Here is a 24,519-nt window from a genome sequence, read left to right as displayed (position 1 = left end):
TTTATTTTCTATTTTTTAAGAGTTAAGTCGGCGGCTATTCAAGTTAGGAAATCTGTCACAGCATTGGTTCACTGCTTTAAGAACACTTCAAATCTTCTGCATTAAAAACAAATACTTTGCTAAAAGTAGGTTTATGTTTTAAAAACAATGAATCACTGCTGTGACAAATTTCCTAATCTGAATAGTTGTCGACTTTAATGATTATTATCTTTGTTCACAGGGCAGAGCGACACTTTTTTTTTCTTGTCAAATCTTTATTTTTACACGAAAATGCATCGATTGAATGCATTTTTATCAAAATTTGAGGCAGCCGGAATCTTCTTAACATTTACCATAACCTTATACTTTTAGGTTTATCATTGAATTGGCAGAATCGTGTATTTAACATCGCCGATTTTGAAAAATGCGCTAGCTGCCAGGAGCCAATATGGCGGATGTATATTCCCACCTAATATAGTACCTTAGTTGCGTCCATCCCGAAATCCCCCATTAGGGATGCTCGATCTAGGCAAAAGAATCAATTTTTTTAATCGACCTGAATCGCAACCGCGAGTATCGATTCACCAAAAGATTGAATGTCAAAAAATCGATTCGGTAAAGATCGATCTAAAAAATCTAGACTAATTGCATATTATAGCCCTTTTCGTAAAGAAAAAACGATTCCAATACATATGGCGGGTCACAGAAAGGTTGCAACACTTTGTTTTCGATGTCTTTAGAAACTTAGCCTTGCTCGTAGAGTGGTTGAATGTAAATGGATGCATCCAGTACCACGACCGCTCACTAAGCGCTCAGTGAACTCTTGTATCTGTTTGGTCTATATTTTTAGTTCTAACGAAATATGCCAATAAGATGCAAGCGCTCACTGAACGCTCAATGAGCGGTTGTAGTACTGAATGCACCCATTGGGCGAGTTCAAGACGGCAAAGCGGTTAGGCATGCTTACCGAGCAATTGAATATGATTGGTCGGATCTGTAAGTAACAACCAATTATATTCATTTGTTTGGCGAGCAGGCTAGCCGCTTTGTCAACTTGAACGCGCCCATTGTTTGTTCATATCGCATACTGCTACTCTAGCTCCTACTCTAACGCATTCGTTGGAATGAATAGAAGCTATAATAGGAATTGAAACACATTTCAGAAATATAACATAGAATTTTTTCAATATTATTCTTAATCACTAGTGATCACTGGTGATTGACAGTACGAAAAATTTCCGTTTCCGAAAATTATGCCCCATGGGGAGCCAGGTTACTTAAAATCGGAACGGAACGATGCTGATTGGTTGCCCCTACCACTTCACATGGGACAGCACCCTAGGCCTGTTCGGCCAGTTCTTTTTAGCTAAACTTTTGCACCAGTTCATCTTTCTTCCTCTTCTTTCCTCCTGAAAAGAAAAGGAAAAAAGTGAACTGATGCAAAAGTTTAGCCAAAAGGAACAGACCTTATTAAAAACCGTCGACCCTGGACAAATTTTCAGCGATATAAAAAGGGCCCCCCAAGGGCCCGGAGGTAATTGAAAAACGCTGATATTATCGACAATTGATATAAATTTGCTATTATTAACATAAATATTTAGCTAATACATTATTAAATTTATGATTTTTTATTACATAAATGCTCCATAAATAAATATGCATACTTGTAAAGCTATAATATCTTATATATTGCCGAAAAATTACAAGTTTTTCTCTGCAGTTATCATCTCTGTTGATAATCAAACTTTAGCGATAACACTGAAATCACAATTTTAAAGAAAAATCGAGTATTATTGAGTTTTAAATGCATATACACCGATAAACGTCTACTAAACTAATAAATCATAAAATTAGTACATTATCAGTTTTTTACTCTTAATCACTTCAATCTTAATACGGATGTGAACTCCAGTAAGGATGTCGATCTTTAAAGCCTGATTTATAATGGTCGTAACCGTTAACTTATGCCGGTGCCGGTAAAGTTCAACCATAGGATTTCAATACTTTCGTTCATATTAACTTGCCGTATTAGTATGAACGAAAGCATTGAAATCCTATGGTTGAACTTTACCGGCACCGGCATAAGTTAACGGTTACGGCCATTATAAATCAGGCTTAATAGTACCTTGTCGATGCTCTTAGCGCCATCCTCGAGCCTTCTCGCGATTTACCCTATACATCCCTCTTGACTTTCCCCGTAGCGGTGGTCCCAATTTGTCGCGATTTGTTCCGCAGGCTCTCTTCGATTTTCTCCCCATCGCGATTTATTCCTATATATGCGCCGACTCTTTGACTTCCTCATCCTTCGTTCGAATTCACCCTAAAAAGTATGGTACACCGAGGCGGAAAAGATTTACTTTTTTTTATTTCCGGCTCTGTCTTAAGAAAAGGATAAGAATTTGTTAAATCCAATTATGCCGATTAATTTTAAAAAATAAATTTTAAGTTTATATAAATAATGTCCGTTTCAATAATCAATGCGTTCAGCAGAGAAAGCTTTCCAACTTGTAAAATTTTTTGACATGACTTCATTTAGATTCAGCGAGGAACTAAGGGCAAGACTAATCATATAAAAGAATTTTACACAGCTGCAAAGCTGCTTTCTCTGCTGAACGCAGCTAATTCTAATTCTTAGAACTAAAAAAAGATGAAAAATAGGTTGAACTGAGATTAAAATTTATCTATATTGATGGAAATGGACATGACTGAAAATGGACAGTGATTGAAAATTTCCTGAGATTTTAGGTATACTATGAATGGTACATTAATTAAAGCGAGTCCTTATTCTGAAACATGTTATTAAAAATATGTATTTATGGCACATGTTTATGAAGTATAGTATATAAAAAATTTGTATGACTTAAGACTTGCGATAATAAAAGAATTATATATATACTAGTATATAATCTATGCATCTTAACAATCTATAAATCTTTTATCTCCAAAGTCTGTTTAATAATATGTACGTTGCAATGCAAAATCCGCCGAATGAAATGCTATACAACATATAAGAATGTTTTCGGCTGTTTCTAGGCTGAAAGAAAAAAACTTAATTTAGGCATTTCTGAAAATGGATGAAAAAGTCAGATAGAATGTGTCATTAAATAATAATAAATTGAACTAGATCGATTAAATAATATAATTAAGTAATAATGCTTAATTAAGTAGTAATGCTTAATAATATTTCTTTATGTTAATTTTAAATTCATCTTCCAATTATTGTATATAAATTGTGCGTCGATTATTGTCAAATTTGAAACGCAATTATAAATTGAAGCTGAAATAATATCACAAATATATCGTCAATTTTAATAATAATAATGTTAATAAGCACGGAGTTTATACATAACTGGAAGATGCATCTAAAATTTACCCAGAAATATTATTAAGCGTCAAACTAGACCACTGTGAATGACACAATTAAATAGATCCAGCATTGATCATATGTGTCTCGTTACTAATTTATGTTTCATTAAAGTTTGTTAATTTTTTGATAATAAATGTTTAATTATGAACTCCTTAATTTGAAGAAATATATATCAATGTAATATATTTTCTTATATATACCATCATTATCATAGCTTCCAATTCTTTTAATTTCAACTCAGCCTCGCTGACTTCATTGAGAGTAGCTTCAGCGGATATACATAGAATTTGAGAAGCACTCAAAGCCTTATCTGCCTCAATGAAGAAGTTGATTCTTTCTTTATTTAGCTTCATTTTGCAATACTTTACAAAGTCTTGGATTATACTGAGCTGTCTCTCACCTATCTGCAGTATCTCTACTTTATCGAGTACCCTGTAAAAATGATAGGATTTTTCAATTTCAATGTTATATGTAAAAATGAACTTTAATAACGATTTAATACCTATAATGAGATTTTGGCTTTACATCATATTGTTTTTTCTTAGAAATACATAGAGCGTTGACTATGTTTTCTGCATGATCTGCATCCGCACCTATAAGCAATTCCTTATATTATCATCATTCTTTTATATACATAATACATATATTAATAGACATCATAAAAAATAAAGTGAGAAATAATGACAATACATATAAATTCTACATAATTTTTGTTTTGGAACAACAGATATGTAATTCAAATAGAATAATAAACTATATTTAGAAGTAATTATGCTTCATCCTTTTTATTATAGGAGAATGAATTCATTAAAGATTTTTTCCTTGATTGCCAAAAGTTTAAAATTTCTGGGAAAATATATTCTAAAACAATTATAATCCAATATTAAACAAAGTATTTTTTAAGACCATAATGTAAATACATAACTAAGAAATGAAAGCCTTATATGGTCAAGCTGGATTTTAAATACTTAAATAATTCAATGTAAATTTTATATACATATCCAATCATGTATAAAACTGCACGCCGAATTAAGTTATAATTCACTTGGCATTTTCTAAAACTTTTAAATTTTAACTTAATAACGTACTTCTACAGATTTTTAACAGAAATATTATACATAATGTATTAATTGCAATAATTCAAATCTTTGTAAATAGAAGGTGCTAGTATCAAACGGTTGTTAGAATAAACATATTACCAAGTTGCACAAAATCCTCCTTGGTCAACCTGTGCAACGCGTTAGTCGATATATTCCTCCTTTTGCACTCCTTTACTAAATTCTGTGCCCCCACGCCGCACAATAACGTTTCGGTTTGTTTGGTAAATTCTAAAAGATCTACATTCGTGCCCATCTTTTTCCGGAAAGTGGAAGTAATGGAACAATTCTCAAATGAAGCACTTCAGAACTTCGAAGTTTTTTTACATCTACTGTGCGTTTGTATACAAACATTCGATAGACGGATTAAGAGGATCCTAAACCGATTACCGAACTTGATCGAGGTCGATAGTGCAGACTTTTTTAATTCCAAATCCGATAATAGTGACATCTTTGATTCATTTCTTACATTATATTATATATCGTTCTATCTCACTTAAACGCATACATCTGTCCTTATCTAACATATGCCAGCACCATCTATCGCAAGACTGCGCAACTACACAGAATTTCGACTCTGTTGACAGTCCCAGGGTGCGTTTCGTTTCATGCATGATGCGCATGATGTATCATTTTATCTTTTTTTAATATTCAATGAAGAACAAGGATAAAATGATACATCGTGCATGAAACGGAATGCACTTCCAGTCTTCGCAAAGTACCCGTTTATACGTATTTTCTATTCGGTAGGATTACTTTCCTTCTAGACTTTCAATCTTAGTTCTATAAACTTGGTATCGTTCGTTACAATAATGTGACCTCAGACCTATGCTTATTTTCAAGATATAAACTATAAAACTCTTGTATGAAGCAAATATAGACCTGAGGTGTCAGCTGTACGAGCTAAAAGTAAGCGAATTTTTAAATTTTTCTTCCATTTTCTCCTAAAATCCGATCCAGCTGAGGTCCTGTTTGTGCGTACTTTAATTCTGTAAAAACAATTTTTTGCAATCCGTCAATTCAGTTCGGAGATATTTCACCGAATGGAAATGATGGTAAAGTAGAACAACTTTAGCATCCCCTTAAGGGGATTCTAAAGCCGTCTGTATTACCGATTAAATCGTAATTTTTGTATAACAAATACTTTTTTCTCTTTCACAGATTCTCTCTCTCGAAAATCCTTTTCCAGGATTAAAGTATACACATTAATACGTGTTTGTGAGGAGGAATTTATACCAAAAACGAGAAAATTTCGAAATTAAAATCTTAAGAAAAACTTTTTGTCGTTCTCGGCATAAACTCTATTCCACAAACGCGTATTAATATATATACTTTAATTCTGGAAAAGGATTTTCGAATCTGTGAAAGAGAAAAAAGTATTTGTTATACAAAGAGATTACAATTTAGGCTCAGTTCCACAACTCACAGTTAATTCTTAACCGAGGTTCAATTTGTTTCTCATCTCTTTCCAATTCTAGAATTAGAAAAAGACAATGAATAAGTTGAACCTCGGTTAAGAGTTAAGTGAGTTGTGGAACTGGGCCTTAATCAGTAATACAGACGGCTTTAGGATCCCCTTAAAGAAGTGTTCTATTATATCGATAACAGCTTACTCAGTGAGCAATGATAATGGAATCGACATCAAATCGATGTCGATTCGACGTCGAAATCATCAAATCGACGTCGATTCGATGTCGATTCGTCATCGATTCCATTATCATTTCTCACTGGGTAGTGATTATCTGTTTTATCGATAGAAAGTCGGTAATACAGATCCCTGCAACGCGCGGCTGACAAAATGATTTTCGAATCTGTGAAAGAGAAAAAAGTATTTGTTATACAAAAATTACGATTTAATATACAGTAGCACTGACAAGATGCTATTAGGCCGGAATCAGACTACGCATTGAAGATTGAGATCGAAGATTGAAGATTGAAATTTGACCAGTGAGGACAAAGGAATTTTAGCTCCTATTGTTTTGATTGGTCAAATTTCAATCTTTCAATCTTCAATCACAATCTTCAATGCATAGTCTGATTCCGGCCTTAAGGCCCTGCGCACAATAGAGGAAATATTAGGAACAGGAATAGATATTAAGATTTTAACCTATCAGATACCAGTTACACCGGAATACACGGTTTCTGATAGGTTGAAATCTTAATATCTATTCCTGTTCCTAATATTTCTTCCATTGTGCGCAGGGCCTAAGGCTGCGATTCACTCGACGCTACAAACGCTTCGAAGCATTCTTTGATTAATCAATTCGTAAAATTTTTTGTTCTGATTGGTCGCTCAAACGGCGTCAAGTGGACCGCAGCTTACATCATGCTTTGAATATTAAAAGTATGTATTATTAACGGTATTCTTAATATTGTGTGTGAAAATAAATGAATTAATTGGCCAATATTAGTATTCAATTTCTAAGGGATGTACTCCACTGAAATACAGAATACACTTGTATTGCAAATATTATACTGTTTCAAATAAAAGTATTTCAAATACATATACCAGCCTTGCGATTATTTCTTTACAGATTCCTGTAAATGCACAGGTCGCGAGATGCGTCAGCTGCAAACGTCATCTACCATCCTGTGCCTAAACATACACTATAGCTAAAAACATACGTTCCCGTCCTGATGACAATTCTCGCGCCGTCCTCCCGTTCTTTTTCCCGGAGGTATGACAACCTTGATATTTGGCGTCGGCGTGGGATTATTTTCCATTCTTACTCTGTGGGTGCTGGTTGCGCTGATATTCCTGATATCGTTGCGCATCGAGAAGAAGATCGGCTGGGTCTGCGTAATCGCGATACTGCTCGTGAGCGCATTTACGTATATCTTGCTCAAGGTGCCGCGCGCGTCAGAGAGGCCCGCTCCCACGGATAACAAGGTACGATTGTAGAAATTTTATTGGGAAGGATTGTGAGAGGAATTACAGTTGAATATTCACCGTACTCTGTCTAGACATTCCGACCGACTTATTCATTTAATCAGATGGACGCACTCAATTAAACCCCGATTAACTCGTTCGAATAATATATCTATTTTCTGTAAGTGTCCTCTTAGCCTGAATGAAATTATCAGTTTTTTGTTTAAAAAATTGATCAGAAAGGTTGAATAAAGTATAATCAGAAACTTTGCTGGGAGCAACTGTCGAATTAGTCATCGTTTAAGTTAATCGGAGTTTGGAGTATCTGTTTAAATTATTTCATGAATTATGAACACAAATTGCTTTCATTAATTAACATACTTTGCAAAAGTCGTTTCGGAATCTGGAATTTTTAAAATTATTTCTATAGACTTTATTTTGGAGATTAATTATTGCAACTTATAATTTATCTCTTATTATCAGATGTAAATAAAATAATTATTAGGATAAAAATAGCGTAACATTGAATAAGATTATTTATATCTTAAAGAAATTATGTAACTGATTGTGAGTATTCACATAATATCTAAGTAGATCCTTGTTTTTTAGGTGTACGACCGACTTTTCGTCTGGCGTATAATAATTTTGATTGTGTGTTTTATCTCATCCATAATTTCCATTGTGGGATATATCAAATTCGGATTGGTGGGAGGCGTTAGACCAGTTAGAATAACCACCTGGGTTCTCTCTTTTGGGAATATCTTCAGTGTACTTTAAATCAATAATGTAAGGATGATGTTGTCACCATGGTAAAATTGAAACTTATATGTAATATTACTAAATAGAGAGTGTTTCTAGAAGTTAAATGTTGCATTGTTATATATGGTTGATTATTGTAATAATTTCCTTTTTAGGTACTCTTACTCGCCGAAAGCATGAAGACGTTCAATATGTGCAAGACTTAATTTATAAATGTAAAGTTTATCTTCTCGCATAAACGTAGTAGTCATCGACCATTCATCTGTACTATACATCACATTAAAAAGAAGAGGAACAATGTTGTGCAGTATAAGAAATTGCATACCGTCTATGGTGAGACGTATTTCATTATTTCGCCAGAATAATAAGCGATACGAGATAAATAATAACAGCGAATTTGTGAATAAGGTAATGAACGGCACTGTGCCAGTTATAGTAAATTTTCATGCGGATTGGTGCGATCCTTGTAAGATATTGACACCTAAATTAATAGAACTTATAGAGCCTATGGATAAGTTAGATCTAGCTATAGTTGATGTAGAAGAGAATCCTGAATTGGTACACGTCTTCGAGGTGAAAGCTGTACCTGCAGTGATAGCGATTTCCAATGGCTTAGTCGTAGACAAATTCATCGGTTTAGTCAACAACGAGATGATAGAGAATTTAATACAAAAACTAACGCACGAAGGACCAATAACTACGGAAAGTAACGATACCAAGTCCTAGTCATGGCAATATAGTAAATTATATATAATACACACTTTATGCTTCCATTTCTCTCTATCAACTAAATATATTTTCATACTTGTAGAGAGAATATAACATTTCAAGCTATTTCGTCCAAAAATTATGGCCTTTTTTATCTTATCATATTCAGATAAGCACTATGTGTGGTTAAAAATTTTAGATTATATATATATATATATATTTGTCGTGTGAAATGGCAATATAATGATCACTTAACTAATATATACGTGTATTAATATTCATAAATTTGTTGATGGCAGATTATACATATATATATTATATTGAAATATTTATACTTCTATTTAGATATTCTATAATATAGAGCTTATCAACAGCCTATATATTCTTGAATCGACCAAAAAGATGTTAGAAATTTTCTTTAAGATGTTCAAAAGAAGCAAAAGAAAGATTCCTATATCATAGAAAAAATTATAGAATCTATTGCAAAACCTGTAAACACTTGTATGAAACACTTGTGATATATATATATATATATATACACATACATATATATATATGTCTTTATAGACACGACTTTTCACTCGATATAGCTATTCGTATCTTCACTTAACATTTACGTAAGTAGTGTATAAATCTGGTAAAAAAAAATCACTTGACGAATCAGCTTGATAACGAATTATGTGCGTTAATGATAAATTTCTGAAGTGATATGAATTGCGTTATTTTTTTTAAGTATGATGATACATATTTTTAAAATACGCTTTATACACATATACATATATATTTTTTTGATATAACTTAATTTCGTTTAATAATATAATTAATAATAATAATAATATTCAATAGATAATTTGTACGCTAATATCTTAAATTGTACAAAATGTATATATTAATTTCGGTAAGTTATTCGAGGCTAGAGGACAGTTACTTTAACAGCTACGTAAATCACGTGTGTATCTTCGTGGCAGTGCAGCCGAGATAAATCATTATCTAATCAGATTTCAATTTCTCGTTTATTATTGATCATTGTGTACAATCATTGTACGAAAGTACTGTCCATTAAAGATATAGTAGGCCAGAGATTATAATAGATTACTTCACATAACTCTCTGGTGAAAGAGCACCCTTTCCTCCCTTCCCACTCCCTTGCGTCTTTCGGCAGCAAGCGATACATAAATGTGTTACCAACAATTAAAAGACTAGCTATAATCTTTTTCATTATCAGTCAGGTGCTTTTTAAGACACCATGATAAGGCAATGCTGTGATTCTGTGGTCACTTGCAAAAAACTATTACTCTTTTCTATTTACTAAATATATATGGATATTTATATATCTTACGCATATACATATACATATATATTTTTTTTCTACACGGTAACGAACGAACGAGTTAAGTGTTTCAGATTTACGCATATTTTTTGCAAGCAACCCTGCGTTTATCATTTAAATAACCAGTATCTACGTCTCTAACTCGTATATAACATTTGTAAGGAAACAATTGAAGCAGAAATTGATTTACAGAGATTATATACAAAATTAAAAGAAAAAAAAAGGAAACGATTCGTAACTTTCTCTTAAGGATAACGTTACATACACTTTGTTGCCCGATAGGGCATTACATCAGTGCACTCAATATACGATATCCTCAATATATAATATCTAAGAAGATATCCATAAGATATCGGACGTAAATGCACCGTCGACTAACAATCCTGCGAGTACTTAAGTAATGCCAAGCACAAGTTCGAGAGTTTTTGTACATGGGCACGGGCGTGGAAATGAACGAGATGACACTGCTATTTCAGTTCAGGCCGATAAGTCCTACTAGAGTGACTTCGTGACCCCACAAAATTATATACTCAAGTAGAATAGATCCTGGACGCTTTGAAGTCTGCGACAATGCGGCGTTGAACGACGTATAACGACGTATATACAATTTATATATCTACAATGCTCTTACTTGTTAAAAAAGAGAATCGTAACAAAATGTAGAAAAACACGAATGACACTTTTATATACAATTAATCCTATTGATGCCACTTGTTGTATCTGCTATGCAACAATAATACATTTAAAGAGGTTCCCTTTCGTCTATATGATACATTATTACATATCCATAAATAATATACTTCTATTTTGTAATTCGTCTTTTCTTTTATCCTTTCTTTCACCACCAAAAAATATATATCGCATTTACATCAGATTAGTGGAAGAGAAATGCGCCCGGACGCTACCTTTTCTCTATTAACCGATAGTAAATAATCTAGATATATTGGGCAACAAGTAACATCTGCTCTGTCCCATAAATGAACTAATATATCATATTTTAATATACAGTATATATGGTACAACATGATACAATTCGGATTGCATTGAATAACTTGGCGATTGGCATTTTATCTTCTCATGCAATTCGTGAGAAATAACAATATATGTATCCATGGTACTTACAAGGTGACAAAATATTTTTATATATCTCTCTGTCTCCTCTCTCTGTACAGTCTCTACAATTCTTGCAACATAGTATTTGAGTTTTGCATCGAAATGTCTGAAACTTTAGCGATTCAATGACGATCAAGATGAAAAGAACAGGACATTGAATCTGACGAGGAATATTATCGAATCGTATCTGCAAAACTTCTAAGTACAATATCAATAAAAATGAGACCAAATTGAAGGGGTTTGTGGCGACATGCTAGAAGAAAGACACGGAGGAAGTTTCACGGATCCTATAGTGAAACAAGTGAAAATTATCGCAAATTCTTCGATACCCTGAAAAGAAAAAAAGAGAAACGAGATGCTGAACGTTGCGAATGTAACCACAGTGAAACTTGTCAATCGAAATAAGTTAAGGATCTCATGTGATTGAGCATGTCGTTGATCCGAGTCCTTCAATTTACGATCTAATGGCGAGTATTGACTTCGTGGAAGTAGGTAACTAGCGTTCGACATTGTCAGTATGATACATTTGTTCGCGTTAGAAATTAATTTCCACGCTTTCGCGTCTTGTTGATACCAGGCGAGACCTTCGAGTCGGACCGTTGGTGGCCAGCAGTTGATACTTATGGGATACGTCCGCAAGTCTGCAGGTCGATAGAACAAGTGTACAAAAACGATGACTGTACGTTGACGCGTTCCGGAGATGTTATGCTAAACCTCCGCTCCTAGATCGCGTACGCCTTGCTCGGCTATCGGCACATACTTGTCCTCGATCTTCACGAGTAGGATGACTTTGTCGACGTGCGATCGCCGATTGGGGTCGCGATGATTCGGCGACCAACGATGAACTACGCAACCCTCCATGCCTCTCTCTGGTACCCAATGTTGCCAGCCAGAACGACCACCTTGCTGTCGCATCCTTTCGTCCGGCCAAATCACATCTATACGTCGACCCAAATTGATGGCATCGTATACTTGATTAGGGTCCATAATCTGTTCAAGAAAAACCGTCTCATTAATTTCACGTATATTTTTATAAAATATTTCTATCTCTTTATAAATCTACCAATAATCAAATTTAAATCTCATAGGACCGACGCGTAAACTCACTAATAATATGATAGCAGTTTATACACACATGTTCTGAAATTCTGTAATATTTCTGGATATATTGAAACTCCATGAATTTCTTGATCCGTATCAAACAGCGTAATTCTATGGAATACCAAAAATCTATATTATGTTTTACACATGTAAAAAAAAGAACACTATAATAAATTATATAACGGTTTGGAAAAGAAAAATATTTGGTAACAATATATTGAATTGTTATTGTTCAGATCTTTATTCAAGATATAATTTTAACAAGTAAGGATGCTCACACGGAATGTAAGAGATCCGGGCCGACTCCCGGCCGAGGTAATATTTTTCGCAATAATTAAAATTTATTTACAGATTCCATTAGGTTAAGATCTCTCCAATAGATGTCTATTGAGCATAAAAATTTAATTTGTGATATTATTTCAGTAGTTTAGCTGCGTTTGTAAAGTCCGGAAAAATTTCGGCGCGTAATGAATATGACTACAAATATAGTATATATGCAAGTACATGTATAGTATATATATAATTTACATTTGAATTATTTAAAAAGCAATTAAGATCTAACTTCGATCGGCATTAGGCCTTTAATTCATATTATCCACCAATAATACTATGGCATCAAATAGCGATTAAAAGTTTCAAATAATAAAGCTACAACGCTTGAATTTTGAATAAAGTTTGGCGTCAAATATAATTTTAAATAATTCATTTTTTATTAATTCAATAACTACTGGAATTGATTTGATTGAGAATGATTCTACGATATTTTTACATGTAATTTACAATAAGTTGATGTAAACTCGATGCATATGACGCCATGATACTTACACGAACTCTTTGAAAAACTTCTTCTTTTTCTAGCTTGCTGGAGAAACTCGTCTCGCTCTTCGTCTCCATTTTAATATCATTATTACTGAGAAGTCCGGCCAAACTGGCGAGTGTCGAGCTGGTTGGCTTCCCGACGGAAGCTAGCGAGCCTCTGTTACCACCGAGAGAACCCGTATTTGCACGACCGAGGGAACCCCGACCAGTCGAACCGCCGATTTGACAGCCAGACTCCATTGATTGAGAACCAGAAGTGTTGTGACCCGATTGAGCATAGCCTATCATTCATAAATTATGTATGTAAGAATAATATAACATAAATATAAGATTGTCGTTGGGATTGATGGTCTATTGCAATACTATTGATGATTATCAAATAGATATATGCAACATACCAGAATGTATGTTGTATGTAGTCATCGCGTACACTCCATCATTTCCGAAGCCTCCATCATCTTGGGAACCAGTACCGCCCGAGGAACAACCTTGACCACATCTTCTTCTTATTCTAAAAATGAACAAAGTTCAATTGTCAGATTCAGAGATAAATTTATTGCGTTGTCTATTTAAAATTAGATCGAATCATATGGTTTGAAGGTAAGGAGATCATCTTCATTCTAAATACGTACCTTCTCCATAGTTTCAACACAGTACTTTTTATAGTACCGAAAGTCAATGGTCCTCCGATTATCGAGCATAAATGTTCGTTAGTCTCAGCATAGCTGGTCGTCAAAGGAGAAACGTAAATCGGATACCCGATCGGTTGGTCACAAGAACTGTTGATTATATTTCTCAGAGCTTGTTTAGCGTTCTGTATCGAGCCGCGCTCCGGATTTCTGTTCCTCAGATACACCAGCTCCTGTTGCTGGCCGGCCCAAAGTCCACGGACGCATTCGCGGTTCATTTTGATCACTCGGAAGCTCAAATAACGCTTGTTGAGCATTATCACTTTGTACTCGTCTATGCCGTCATCAAGCACATGTCTGAAAATGTCGAAAGTTTTAATTGCTACACAGCATTTCCGCAATTATCATTTTGCGAGATACAAACCTGAGTGCTAGCAGACTGGGTGCTCCACTTAATACAGCATTTCTCCAAAGTGGATCCGCCTCGTGACTGATAACGAGATTCTGATCATGATTGTCGATGGCTTCGTAGAGCGCCACTGATTCGACGTACTGTTCTGGACTCATAAAGTGGTCCTGGTGTAGTTTTAAGGCCATTCTTATTCCCTTCGCGACTACACTGCGCAGGAGATCGACATCAAGCAGCACCCATTCATCGCGAAATGATGTTATCCGGAAATCTCCTGTTAACGAATATATATGTACATTAGAAGTTTAAAAAAAAATACATTCAATAATTCATGGATAATTGTTGTAAAACCATATTATACCTTTAAATAACGCGTGCAATCCATAGAGAAAAAATTCAACGTTTGATAATGTGTTATGAGACGCAGCACCTAACACGCGTCTTCCCAATAGACTTAATGAGAGGCACAGAGACACGAGATACGAATCGCGTGTTCTATCCAACGACTGGAAAACACATAATAGTTTGTGAAATAATTTTCGGAGGAATTGTGAATTATACGAGTAGATCGTCACTTTAATGTTCCAATTATAATACTTTAATTTTAAACAATTTAATGTTTTCTTTCTTATAATAAATAAGGTAGCTACATCTTGCAATTTAGACTAACGTGATTTAAATTCTTCATTTGGCTACTTATAACACTTAAAAAGTAATTGTATTTGATGAGATTTAATAAATATTTTTTGATTTATTTTAAAGTGCCGATATACAAAGACAATGCAAAATTATTAAAGTAACGAGTTGCATTATAATATTAAGGTAACGAAATAATGCAAATGTCACCAATGTATCACCTTATCTTGTTTACCAGCGCAATATTGTATCCAGTCGAGGTAAACATTGCAGAAGTTGCTCCGCGTGATGCCGCTCGCTCGGAAATCAAAATCCTCGTCGATTTTTACATTGAAGACGGGATCGAGGTCGACGAAGTTCTTGTCGAGCGTAGGTTTCAGCGCGTGAATGATGTCCGGATTTTCTAACCACTGCTTCAATTTGGGCGATTTCACGGCGTAAAAGATGATACTTTTGACATAGTAAGTAACCAGTACTTTGCGAAACTCGAACACCTGTAGCATAGAACCTGCCGAGTTATCGGAGATCGAGTAACCTTCTAGAACATATTTGGCGCTGGCAACTTCCCAAGCGAGCCAACGTTGGCTAAAGGCTGCGTTCACGCTAAGTACATTCGATATATGGCCCATTTCGCAGCAGCAGCAATTGTCATTATTCTCGATACCTTCTGAGATTGCTTCCACCTCTCTTTGCTGGCAATATGTTCCTCGGAATTCAAGACCTCTCAATTGAAACGTCACCAGTCCGTTACCTAATTGGACTATGTGTACCAAGCAGTTCAAGTAATCCGACGCGAGCAGGAAACAATCGCCTTGCTCCACGTTTCCCCATCGGCCGAGAGCGAGATCGCCGCACAGGCTGTGTTGAAGAGAGCGCGTGAGTTGCTCATAAAATATTGAATTCAGATTGTTGTCGTCGGCACCCAGATTGCGTTCCAGATGCGAGGACATACGCGTGTTTGAATGGTCCACTCTTCTAGTCTTGTAGTCTCTTTCCCAAAACTTGACGGGTCGCACGTAGGATGAGATGAAGATCGCGCTGCCGAGTAAGGGATTCAGGGGCGTGCTGAGCATAGCCGAGATCCCGGCCTGGAGGAAGAGCATCGCCGAATGCGGCACGGAGAAGGGCTGGGCGAACGCATGGAACGCGCTGCCCCAGGTGATCTGCCAGGGCGCGATGTACGTAACGACAAAGCGGATCTTGAGTAGCAGCTCGTAGATCTTAGCGAACGCGATCCCCGTGACGAAGTAATCCATCAGGAAGGTTTCGCTTAAGTTTCTGAAGTCGAGTTGGAAGAAGAGCACGGCGAAGATGAGGACGAGGTAACGGGTGGATGGGTCAGAGTACGCCGACCTGAGAGACTTGAGGCCGCATACAACAATGATGAGCGCACCTACACTCTCGCCAAACTTGTCGGCAATCTTCGACGAACATTCCGTGAGTGCGCCTAGAAAGACGACTGGATAGAGCACGTTCCGCTCGAGAAAGCACAGGCATACATAAGCCTTCTCGAACCACATGATCCTCACCGGTTCGCGTACTTCGAATTGTGCGTGCTCATGGCTACGTAACACTGGTCTTGAAAGGCACAGCCACGGTAGCTGCTTACGTAGTTGCGGCACGATGTAATGCAGAAGAAAGCCAAGGCAGCTCACGATACTCCACAACACCGGGTTGAGTTCCGGTTGCAGAGCGGTGAACACCGTCGTACGATGAATTCCGAAAGATAGAGTGCCGATCACCGTGCACACAATCAGGTCGTTCTTCAATCTAGAATTCACAGTCGAGCGTAACTTCTCCGGCAAAGGGTCCACCAGCTCAGTGTCTGACATTTGCTCGCTCACCTTGATCTTCACGGCTTTCTTCTTGCCAGTCGATTTGCTCTTAGCCACTTTGAAACTCACACCTGCAGGTGTCTGTGACGACGACGTGTTTTCGATGATTTTGGCCTCCTTCTCCTCCGTGTATCTATCTCCTATCTCTAAGGGCCACAGATTCGTCTTGAGGATGTCCCAAATCACAGTGGGATCCGAAGACGATCGACTTAGATGATAGGATATCGCGACGAGTAGACCGATGAATATAGAAAATAGGATGTGCTGCGAGGATTTGGGTTCGAGAAGGGCGCCGTAGGCAAATCCGTAGAGAATAAGAATTGCGATGACGCTGCGACACAGACAGTACACCGATGACACCAGACTAGTGGTCGCGTTGCCGCCAAACAGATGAATGTCCAGGTGTTCACAAACGTACATAAGGAACGTATTGATCTGCGGGAAGAGTCCTAACGAAAATATGATTGGAAAGCAGAGCAGAAATATTAGAAGAATGTTTCGCATTTGCAGTATGAGATCGTAATCGGCGACGCACAATCCATATACCCGAAAATCGGACGATTTAAAGTTCCTAAGCACCTCGTTGAAAATCAGAATGAGACTCGAGCATAGAATATAGTACGCGGGCCTGGAGAATACTATGATGCGATTGAAGCCGTGTGTGGGCGATGCGGCGTCGGGTTGAACTGACTTGAGCAGTGAATACTGGCAGCCGGCTGTCACGAAGCAGAATATGAACGCGAAGATGTCCCGATAGAAGCCCTGTTGCAGCAGCAGAAGACCCAGTCCCGCGACCGCACCTGCCAGAAACGTGGAAACGATGGTCTCAAACACAATCAAATTACGATCGAGCAAAGCCAGCAAGGTGGTTCGTGTGGGCTTGGAATCGGAGCCATCCAAACCATCGACAAAACGATTCCACGACAGACTGGTGTTTATGTCGGGTTCCTGCGTGGGTAATGTCAGTACTGGCATGCGGCCGAAATCTGAATGATATTGATTTAGATTCAGATTACCCAGTAGATTTTGCAGTCTACGATTCCTGTCGGCCATCGAATCCGAATGCGTGATTAGGGTGTGATGGAACTGTTCGCGCTCCGAATTCTCGCCGAGTGTGCACTGATTCGAGCTGCCCGTATTCGAGGAGATCAAATTCGACGGTGGTGAACTCTGTGTCTTGGTCTGGTTGCTCGCTGGACTCGACAGCACCGGTGGCGTGTCGATTATCACCGTCAGACCTGCAGAATTGAGTGACAGACTGCTATAACTGTTACTTAGGGACTCTGCGAGTTCCCAAGTCGCATCGTAATGTATATTCTGGTTGAGTTGTTGACGTAGTAAGGTATTTAACAGTTTTTCGTTGTGTGGATTGGTTGGTATTTGCGTCGCTGTCGCCGCCGCCGCAGCGGCGGTCACGTCTATACCTTTCTCGTCGAAAGTGTAAGCCAACCAATGACCGTTGTCGTCGCGAAAGTAGTGCACCGCTCCTTCCGAAGTATCGTTTTGATTAGTGGCTAGATGACATTCACCACTCGAGATCAGACCGAACAGTGCGGTTAACGGCACAACGTTATCATCGCGACTGGTAATGTTGCGCGACCTAGCACGGTGAACTATATTGGGTTGCCGTTTTAGTCGTCCATACCTGGCCCGAAAAGCCGTTCGCTTCTCGGAATTGCGACTAAGCCGTAAATCGGACGACGTGGTGTTTGACTGACCAGGCAGATCCCGACCGGAATTGTTCAGTAATGCGGCCAGTAATGGAGACGCCGGGCTCGGCAGCAACGTGCTCAATTCATTGTTCGAACCGCTTGTTTGTTCCAGTTTGGTATCTCGCCTTCTGGTTCTTTGTCGTCGCACTTGGATGTAACGTTTAAGATTCCCCCGTGGCTGCTCTTCGCTTGGCACGATACTGTCGTCCGCGGCGTCCGACGCGGTGGGTTTTGGACGGCTCTGTTTGGGAATCGCTCCCTGGTGACGCTTAGTAGTGTTGTCCACCTCCAGTTGCGGCAGCAAATTCCGCTTTACCTCGTTCTCGATGCTGAGGGTCGTTGTACTGGACGATCCCGAATCGGGCTCTTTAGAATGAAGATCTACGCAAATCAGTATACCGTATTTATTACTCTCATCCATTTTACAATTTAGATCAACGTTAGAAGATCGATCGCCTGAACTGTTATTTGTGAAGATTGCATTGTGAATTAAGAATCATGCGCGAAGCTGGGTGGAAGCGCTAAATGTGCGATACGCTCATCTGCCAATTGAGTATTGTATTAAAATATTCTTTGACTCAACAGTGATTTCCCCAACGCGATTGAAAAACCTAACTTTATAGTGCGTCCAACTTACAATCTGTACTAGCCGTCTGTAGGCTTTCTGACGTATCCGTATCATCAGAGCGAGTGAAAGTCCAAAATACTGGCAGCACGAATTAGAAAAACGTAACAATATAAGCTTGCAAATAGCAAAAAATAATTTGACCAGATCACTTTTTACCTACAAAAAAAAATCAATACATTTCCATACGCTGAACTTACTCTTACTTGTCCACGGCTCCCCCGAACAATCTCCGCTCTCGAATAACCAATCTATTCCGATTATGCTCCCTGAGTTGAGCGGATCTTCCGTGTTTTTCGATTTATCTCGCTGTTTTTCTTTACTTTTTTCACCGTCCGAAAACTCATGATTGCTCTGATTGGCGTTGCTGTATTTCCTTTTCACTCCTCTAGATTTAGACTCTTCTAATAAAGCATCTCGAGAATTTGCAGAGTTATTATCTATTCCGTTGTCGTCGTTAAACCTAAAAGATAATGCTAACGTGAATAAGATTTGATGTATTTAATTAGAAAGAGCATTACAATTATATTTAATGATACACATTAGTACCTTGAGAATCTATCTTCAAACCTGCCAGTGCTAAGACTTCTGTCTCGAGTAGACGTAGCGCTTGCATCATTTATGTTTTTTCGCGTTAGTAATGGACTGTAGGAATCGCAAAGGCTGAATTCTTCTGAACTTTCATTAGCAAATTGTTCGTCACTCTGTTCCGCTATCGGATAAACTATCTCGGATCCGAAACTAAGATACGGTAAGAGCTGTAGCTGTAGCTGGTTTCTCTTCAGTGTGTTTTGTGGTAAGACCTTTAACATTTCATTTCAGAAAATATGCACCTTTTGTGGAAAAAAAAAAAACAGTCGCAACAAAATATTTCATGAAATAAATTGCTCGTACCTTTTTGGTATTAATTGTTTCAAGACTCTGGGGATGAAGTGGCAGGTTATTGTCGTCGGTGTTACTTATATTTTTACTGGTAGCGCCAATTGTTTCAAGACTTTGCGGATGTACTAATTGCTGGTGCGGTTTCTTGGGAATAACCTTAGAATTAAAATGATCCTTTTACATTACAAAATATTAATACAACACCTTTTAATGCTCGTTATTAATGCTTGCTAGGAATAAGTCGTTTAAGATTGCAAAATTACTATCAACTATGTTATTCAACTATGAGATTTTTACTTAACATTATTTTAATTTTTTCACTTAATATACTTCAATTAAGATTTGCAAGGGAGATTTACCTCTAACGATTGTGGATGAGACGAGATCTTATTGTTGTCTGCATCTCCCTTTTTTGATATGATTTCTAAACTCTGTGGATGATCATTTGTCAAACGTGCTTTCGGTATGGAATTGGAGTTAAGTCTGCGAACGCTCCGATTTAACATCCAGTATGGATAATCGTCGCCAATATGACGATGATTTGTCAATTCCAACGAACTGGTTTGCTTTATCTGGCTTTCGGATCCCGTTTTACCGAGGTTGCTTTGCTTCGAATGTCGATTTCTGGACTCCTCAGACGAATGCCGGCATAATTTACGCGGTCGATCTTCCTCCGCTATTACCACACACTTTTGCCTCTTCAGTTTCCATTCTACATATAAATATTAATCCTAATTATTTCTCTATATTAATCATTCCATGTATTATTAGATACAGTTGAGAATTACCATTTATGATATTCTTAGAACGTGGTTCGTGATATTGTGCAGAAACTAATTCAGCTTCGTGCACGTTGATGCTGGTTATCATTGGTTTACTGAGCTGCTGGGCTTCTTCCGAGCTTTCCGAACTGTTTTTCCTATGTATTTCTACCTTTAAATCTATGGTCGAACTAGCTTTATCCCGAGTATATTCAGACGTTATACTATCTGCATCGGAATTCTGTATATTTGGTTCAATAAATGAGTTGCGTGATGAACATTCTACAGGTGGTGTGTCCGTTTTACCTAGAAGCAGATTATGAAAAATATACAGTGAGAAAAGTTGCTTTCAAGCAAAGTGATATATGAAGATTGTAAGTTAATGATGAAAAATAGAAATTTACACAAAAAATATTAATGGAAATTATACATTATATATTTGGAAATTATATATTACAAATGAGAAATTTTATGTTAAGCAGAATAAAATATTGTCTTCTTGTAAAATGATTTTATTTATGAAATATATTAAACTCGTCATTAGAGGTAGAAAACATAGTAGAACTCTCCGTTTATACAAACAAGTTCATGCTCAGTTCCAAATATACGAACTTATAGCTGAGTTCTTATTATCCAAAGTAATAAGAACCATAACAGGAGTGACTTCAGTTACTCTATTATTTGAACATTCCGAACCATTTAATTATCAAACTATCTTGTTTCTCGACATATTCAAATAAATGGGAGTTCTAATGTACAAATGAAAAAGTTCTTTGTAAATCTTCCTAAGTAGGCCCTTTCAGTTATATTTTACACAATTTTATAAATTATTTAACATATTTAATTATTTCATAGCATGATGCATGGGGCTTTGTAAATTTGATGTAAAAGAAATCGATTCATAACAGATCATCAGTAAGATATTCATAATTGATTGCATTTAAGATTGTCTTAAGTACAGCCTTATGTCATAAACCAATTATAGGCAGGTATTCATAACCCGGTATTCATAGTCAGATCTTATTTCAAGACCATCTTAAGTAATGTCTTAAGACGCAAATGCGGTCCTCTGATTGATTCGCAACATCTCAAGACTGAACTTAAGACGATCTTGAATATAAGAACTGACTATGAATATCGGCCATAATTGGTTCTTATTTTAAGACCATCTTAAGTAATACCTTAAGATGCTAGTACAATTCTATAATTAGTTTATGACATCTTATAAGATTACAATATATAGAGCCATATTAGCATCTAAAGTCTTATAGCCATTTTACAATGTGCTCAAACAAAGAACACATTGTAGAATGGCTATTAAGATAAGAACGGACTGTTCTAATTTCATTTTATGTATATACCTAAATTTGGTAAGAGATTGGAGAGTTTGAAGGTTGTGAGTGAAGAAAGTTATGAAGTGAATGGTAACCTGTTTCAGGAATCCATATTTCAAGAAATTTTTTAGGAATGTAAAAATTTCAAGAATAAAACAAATTTTCAAAAAAATTTAATTATTTTAAGATAAAAAAGTCTCATTATTTTTTTTTAAATTATATACTTACCATAGTAATATTATTTTTATAAAAGTATATGCTACTTATTCAATTATGCTACAAACTCAATTATGACATCATTGAGTTGATTAGTATTATAAATCATGCAGCATAGGTACCATTTAAAACTTGTAGCTCTATGCCATGGCTGGTTTGATCTTGTGACTGTTCCCTAGATTTGTTATGGCTCCCCCATTTCTTCTCGCCCTCTGACTTCTGCTGACTGATAGTTTGATTGGGTTCTTCTAGACATTCCGTGGTATCATATACACAGTGCAGAGCATGATTCACACACTTTATCGTTCCAAAAACAGCGACGAATGATGAACAGTATGCCAGCCAAACGTATAACGTAGGAGGGAAATACTGAAACATGAAACTCTCCTTAACAGGCTTGCTCTTTTGCAATTGCCATAAAAAGAAAAGCTTCTTGATAAATGCAAAGTTTCTTGATAAATAAAGACGACAAAAAATTTATGTAATCAGCCGTTTCTTTTGAAAGTGTCACGAATCCAAATGTGTGAAATGTGGAAAAATTCTCGTTGAAAAGTCAACTTTGGATGTCTATTTTGATAGTTTTGCGAAAACAGGCTGACTTTACGCAACTTTCAAAATAAACGGCTGCGCAAATGTAGAGAGGAGAGAAAAGGAATGTCGTAATTGCGCTTTTTTTTCCTCCTTTTTACCAGATAGATCGTGAATGGCAGGCAAAGCAGGAACAGCCAGATGTAGAGATGGAACGTGTTGGAGAAAATGTCGAGATGTGGATCGTAAAACCAGCCGCCTGTTAGGCTCGCCCAGACGCCCTGCCTCAGGATCTCCAACGTTTGCGAACCCATGCTCCCAGTGGTCGAGGTAATCGAGCTGCTTCAACATCTTCCCATAACGTCTTAACGTCCGACGATCTTACTCGCGATCGCGCTCAGTGTCATCGGTTTGTCGACACGGCCGGACGCGTGACGTACGGAGAGACGACGTAGCATCTTATTTTGTGTTCCCGTTAAATCGATGGATCTGGCGCACACACGACGGTTCAGCCACCGCACCACCACAGACACACCTGCTCTGGAGCTCGGAACGAAGGAGGAAACCGAAGAAACGGCCGAAACGTCACATCACAGCGACGTCTTCGACCAATCTTCGACGACTCGCCTGCGCGAAGTATCACCTCTGCAGTCTGCAGTTTGTACTCGTTCCTCGCTCGCTCGCTAAAAAAACTCTATCTCTGCCGGTAAAACAAATTTCTGTATCGATAATAATTTATAATCGAGGAAAACGCGGCCTCGAAATTACACGGGAATATTCCAAAAACGCCAGAAATTGATAACAAAATCGTAATTTTCTAACTTTTTTCATAAAATCGACCGGTTTAAACTACATTATCGTTTAATAGTTTATTAACTATATACCCAGACAGCACGAAATATTAAAAGATAACGAAAAGATATCTTTCTTAAGTTGTCTTTTCGACAAAGCGAAAAGATGTCTATAAGATCTTTTAGTTTTGTCGAAAAGATAACTTAAAAAAAGACATCTTTTCGTCATCTTACTATGGCCGGTATTCATAGTCCGTTCTTATTTCAAGATTGGCTGCATTCAGCAGAACGGTTGTTTTGCAACTGTTGGAAGTTTCCTTTGCGCTAATTGGATCATACTTTTAGATCTAGAAGAATGGTCCTATCTCAGCAGACAATCATAAAACGGTTGCAAAACTGTTGAGTCTGCTGAACGCAGCCAATCATAAAACGGTTGCAAAACTGTTGAGTCTGCTGAACGCAGCCATTGTCTTAAGATGCTAATACGGCTCTCTGATTGGTTTAAGCACTAGCTGAAAGGTAAAACCACAATAGAAGGAATAAGGAATTATGAATAAGGAATAAAGATTTCAACTTATCAGATATCGGATACACCGGCATACACGGTTTCTGATAGGTTGGAATCGTTATTCCTTATTCCTAATTCCTTCTATTGTGGCTGCACCTTAAGACAATCTCGAATCTTGGGGTGCGGTCGAGTTGCCACTTTCAAATGCTTCAAACGTTTTCATTTTCAATGCTTCTATGGAACGGTCAAGTAGCGCTACAAATGTTGTTAACACTAGTTAAGTTGACCGGTCTAACGTGTTCTGAAGTGTATCCAAGCATTAGTATTTATTTTCGAGGCAACCTAGAAAAAAAATTTACATAAATTTTTACGAAAGTGGGTACAAAAGTTCATAAAAATGAATGATATTATAGCAATATATATTGCACAAACTTATTTAGAATGTACAAAATATCTGTACGATGATGACGATATAATGGACATGATAATAACCTCTAAATATGAAAAAAAA

General features: G+C 37.0%; 4 protein-coding genes across 4 annotated transcripts in view; 2 read left to right on the top strand and 2 right to left on the bottom strand.

Annotated features, from left to right (window-relative positions):
• Syngr (synaptogyrin) overlaps positions 1 to 4,824 on the bottom strand; it is a 10,439-nt gene extending 5,615 nt beyond the window's left edge. Inside the window, exons 1-3 of the mRNA XM_018447074.1 lie at positions 4,546 to 4,824; positions 3,849 to 3,939; positions 3,547 to 3,778 (exon numbers count right to left, since the gene is read on the bottom strand). Coding sequence (XP_018302576.1) covers positions 3,547 to 3,778; positions 3,849 to 3,939; positions 4,546 to 4,699 — 477 coding nt within the window. The 5' untranslated portion in view covers positions 4,700 to 4,824. The remainder of the gene's footprint in view (positions 1 to 3,546; positions 3,779 to 3,848; positions 3,940 to 4,545) is intronic.
• Positions 4,825 to 6,962: 2,138 nt separating this feature from the next.
• On the top strand, positions 6,963 to 8,306 carry LOC108722088 (transmembrane protein 218). The gene is made up of 3 exons (XM_018447005.1): positions 6,963 to 7,333; positions 7,922 to 8,098; positions 8,227 to 8,306. Exons 1-2 carry the CDS (start codon positions 7,124 to 7,126, stop codon positions 8,087 to 8,089), a joined length of 378 nt encoding a protein of 125 aa, XP_018302507.1. The 5' UTR covers positions 6,963 to 7,123; the 3' UTR covers positions 8,090 to 8,098; positions 8,227 to 8,306.
• A 50-nt stretch (positions 8,307 to 8,356) lies between these two features.
• Positions 8,357 to 8,950, top strand: LOC108722087 (thioredoxin, mitochondrial). The gene has a single exon (XM_018447004.1). It carries the CDS (start codon positions 8,369 to 8,371, stop codon positions 8,795 to 8,797), a length of 429 nt encoding a protein of 142 aa, XP_018302506.1. The 5' UTR covers positions 8,357 to 8,368; the 3' UTR covers positions 8,798 to 8,950.
• Positions 8,951 to 9,637: 687 nt separating this feature from the next.
• On the bottom strand, positions 9,638 to 23,438 carry pcx (pecanex). The gene is made up of 15 exons (XM_018447060.1): positions 22,871 to 23,438; positions 22,304 to 22,550; positions 20,659 to 20,937; positions 20,230 to 20,582; positions 19,883 to 20,026; positions 19,538 to 19,791; positions 19,189 to 19,451; positions 19,001 to 19,069; positions 15,038 to 18,744; positions 14,542 to 14,686; positions 14,196 to 14,454; positions 13,775 to 14,128; positions 13,541 to 13,653; positions 13,149 to 13,423; positions 9,638 to 12,212 (listed from the first exon to the last, which is right to left on the bottom strand). Exons 1-15 carry the CDS (start codon positions 23,021 to 23,023, stop codon positions 11,931 to 11,933), a joined length of 6,897 nt encoding a protein of 2,298 aa, XP_018302562.1. The 5' UTR covers positions 23,024 to 23,438; the 3' UTR covers positions 9,638 to 11,930.
• Positions 23,439 to 24,519: the final 1,081 nt, after the last annotated feature.

Source organism: Mycetomoellerius zeteki, unplaced genomic scaffold, assembly GCF_001594055.1.
Source record: "Mycetomoellerius zeteki isolate Tzet28-1 unplaced genomic scaffold, Tzet1.0 scaffold197, whole genome shotgun sequence".
NCBI lineage: Eukaryota > Metazoa > Arthropoda > Insecta > Hymenoptera > Formicidae > Mycetomoellerius > Mycetomoellerius zeteki.
Note: the sequence above shows the minus strand (reverse complement) of the source record. Positions and strands in the feature narration are given on the sequence as shown.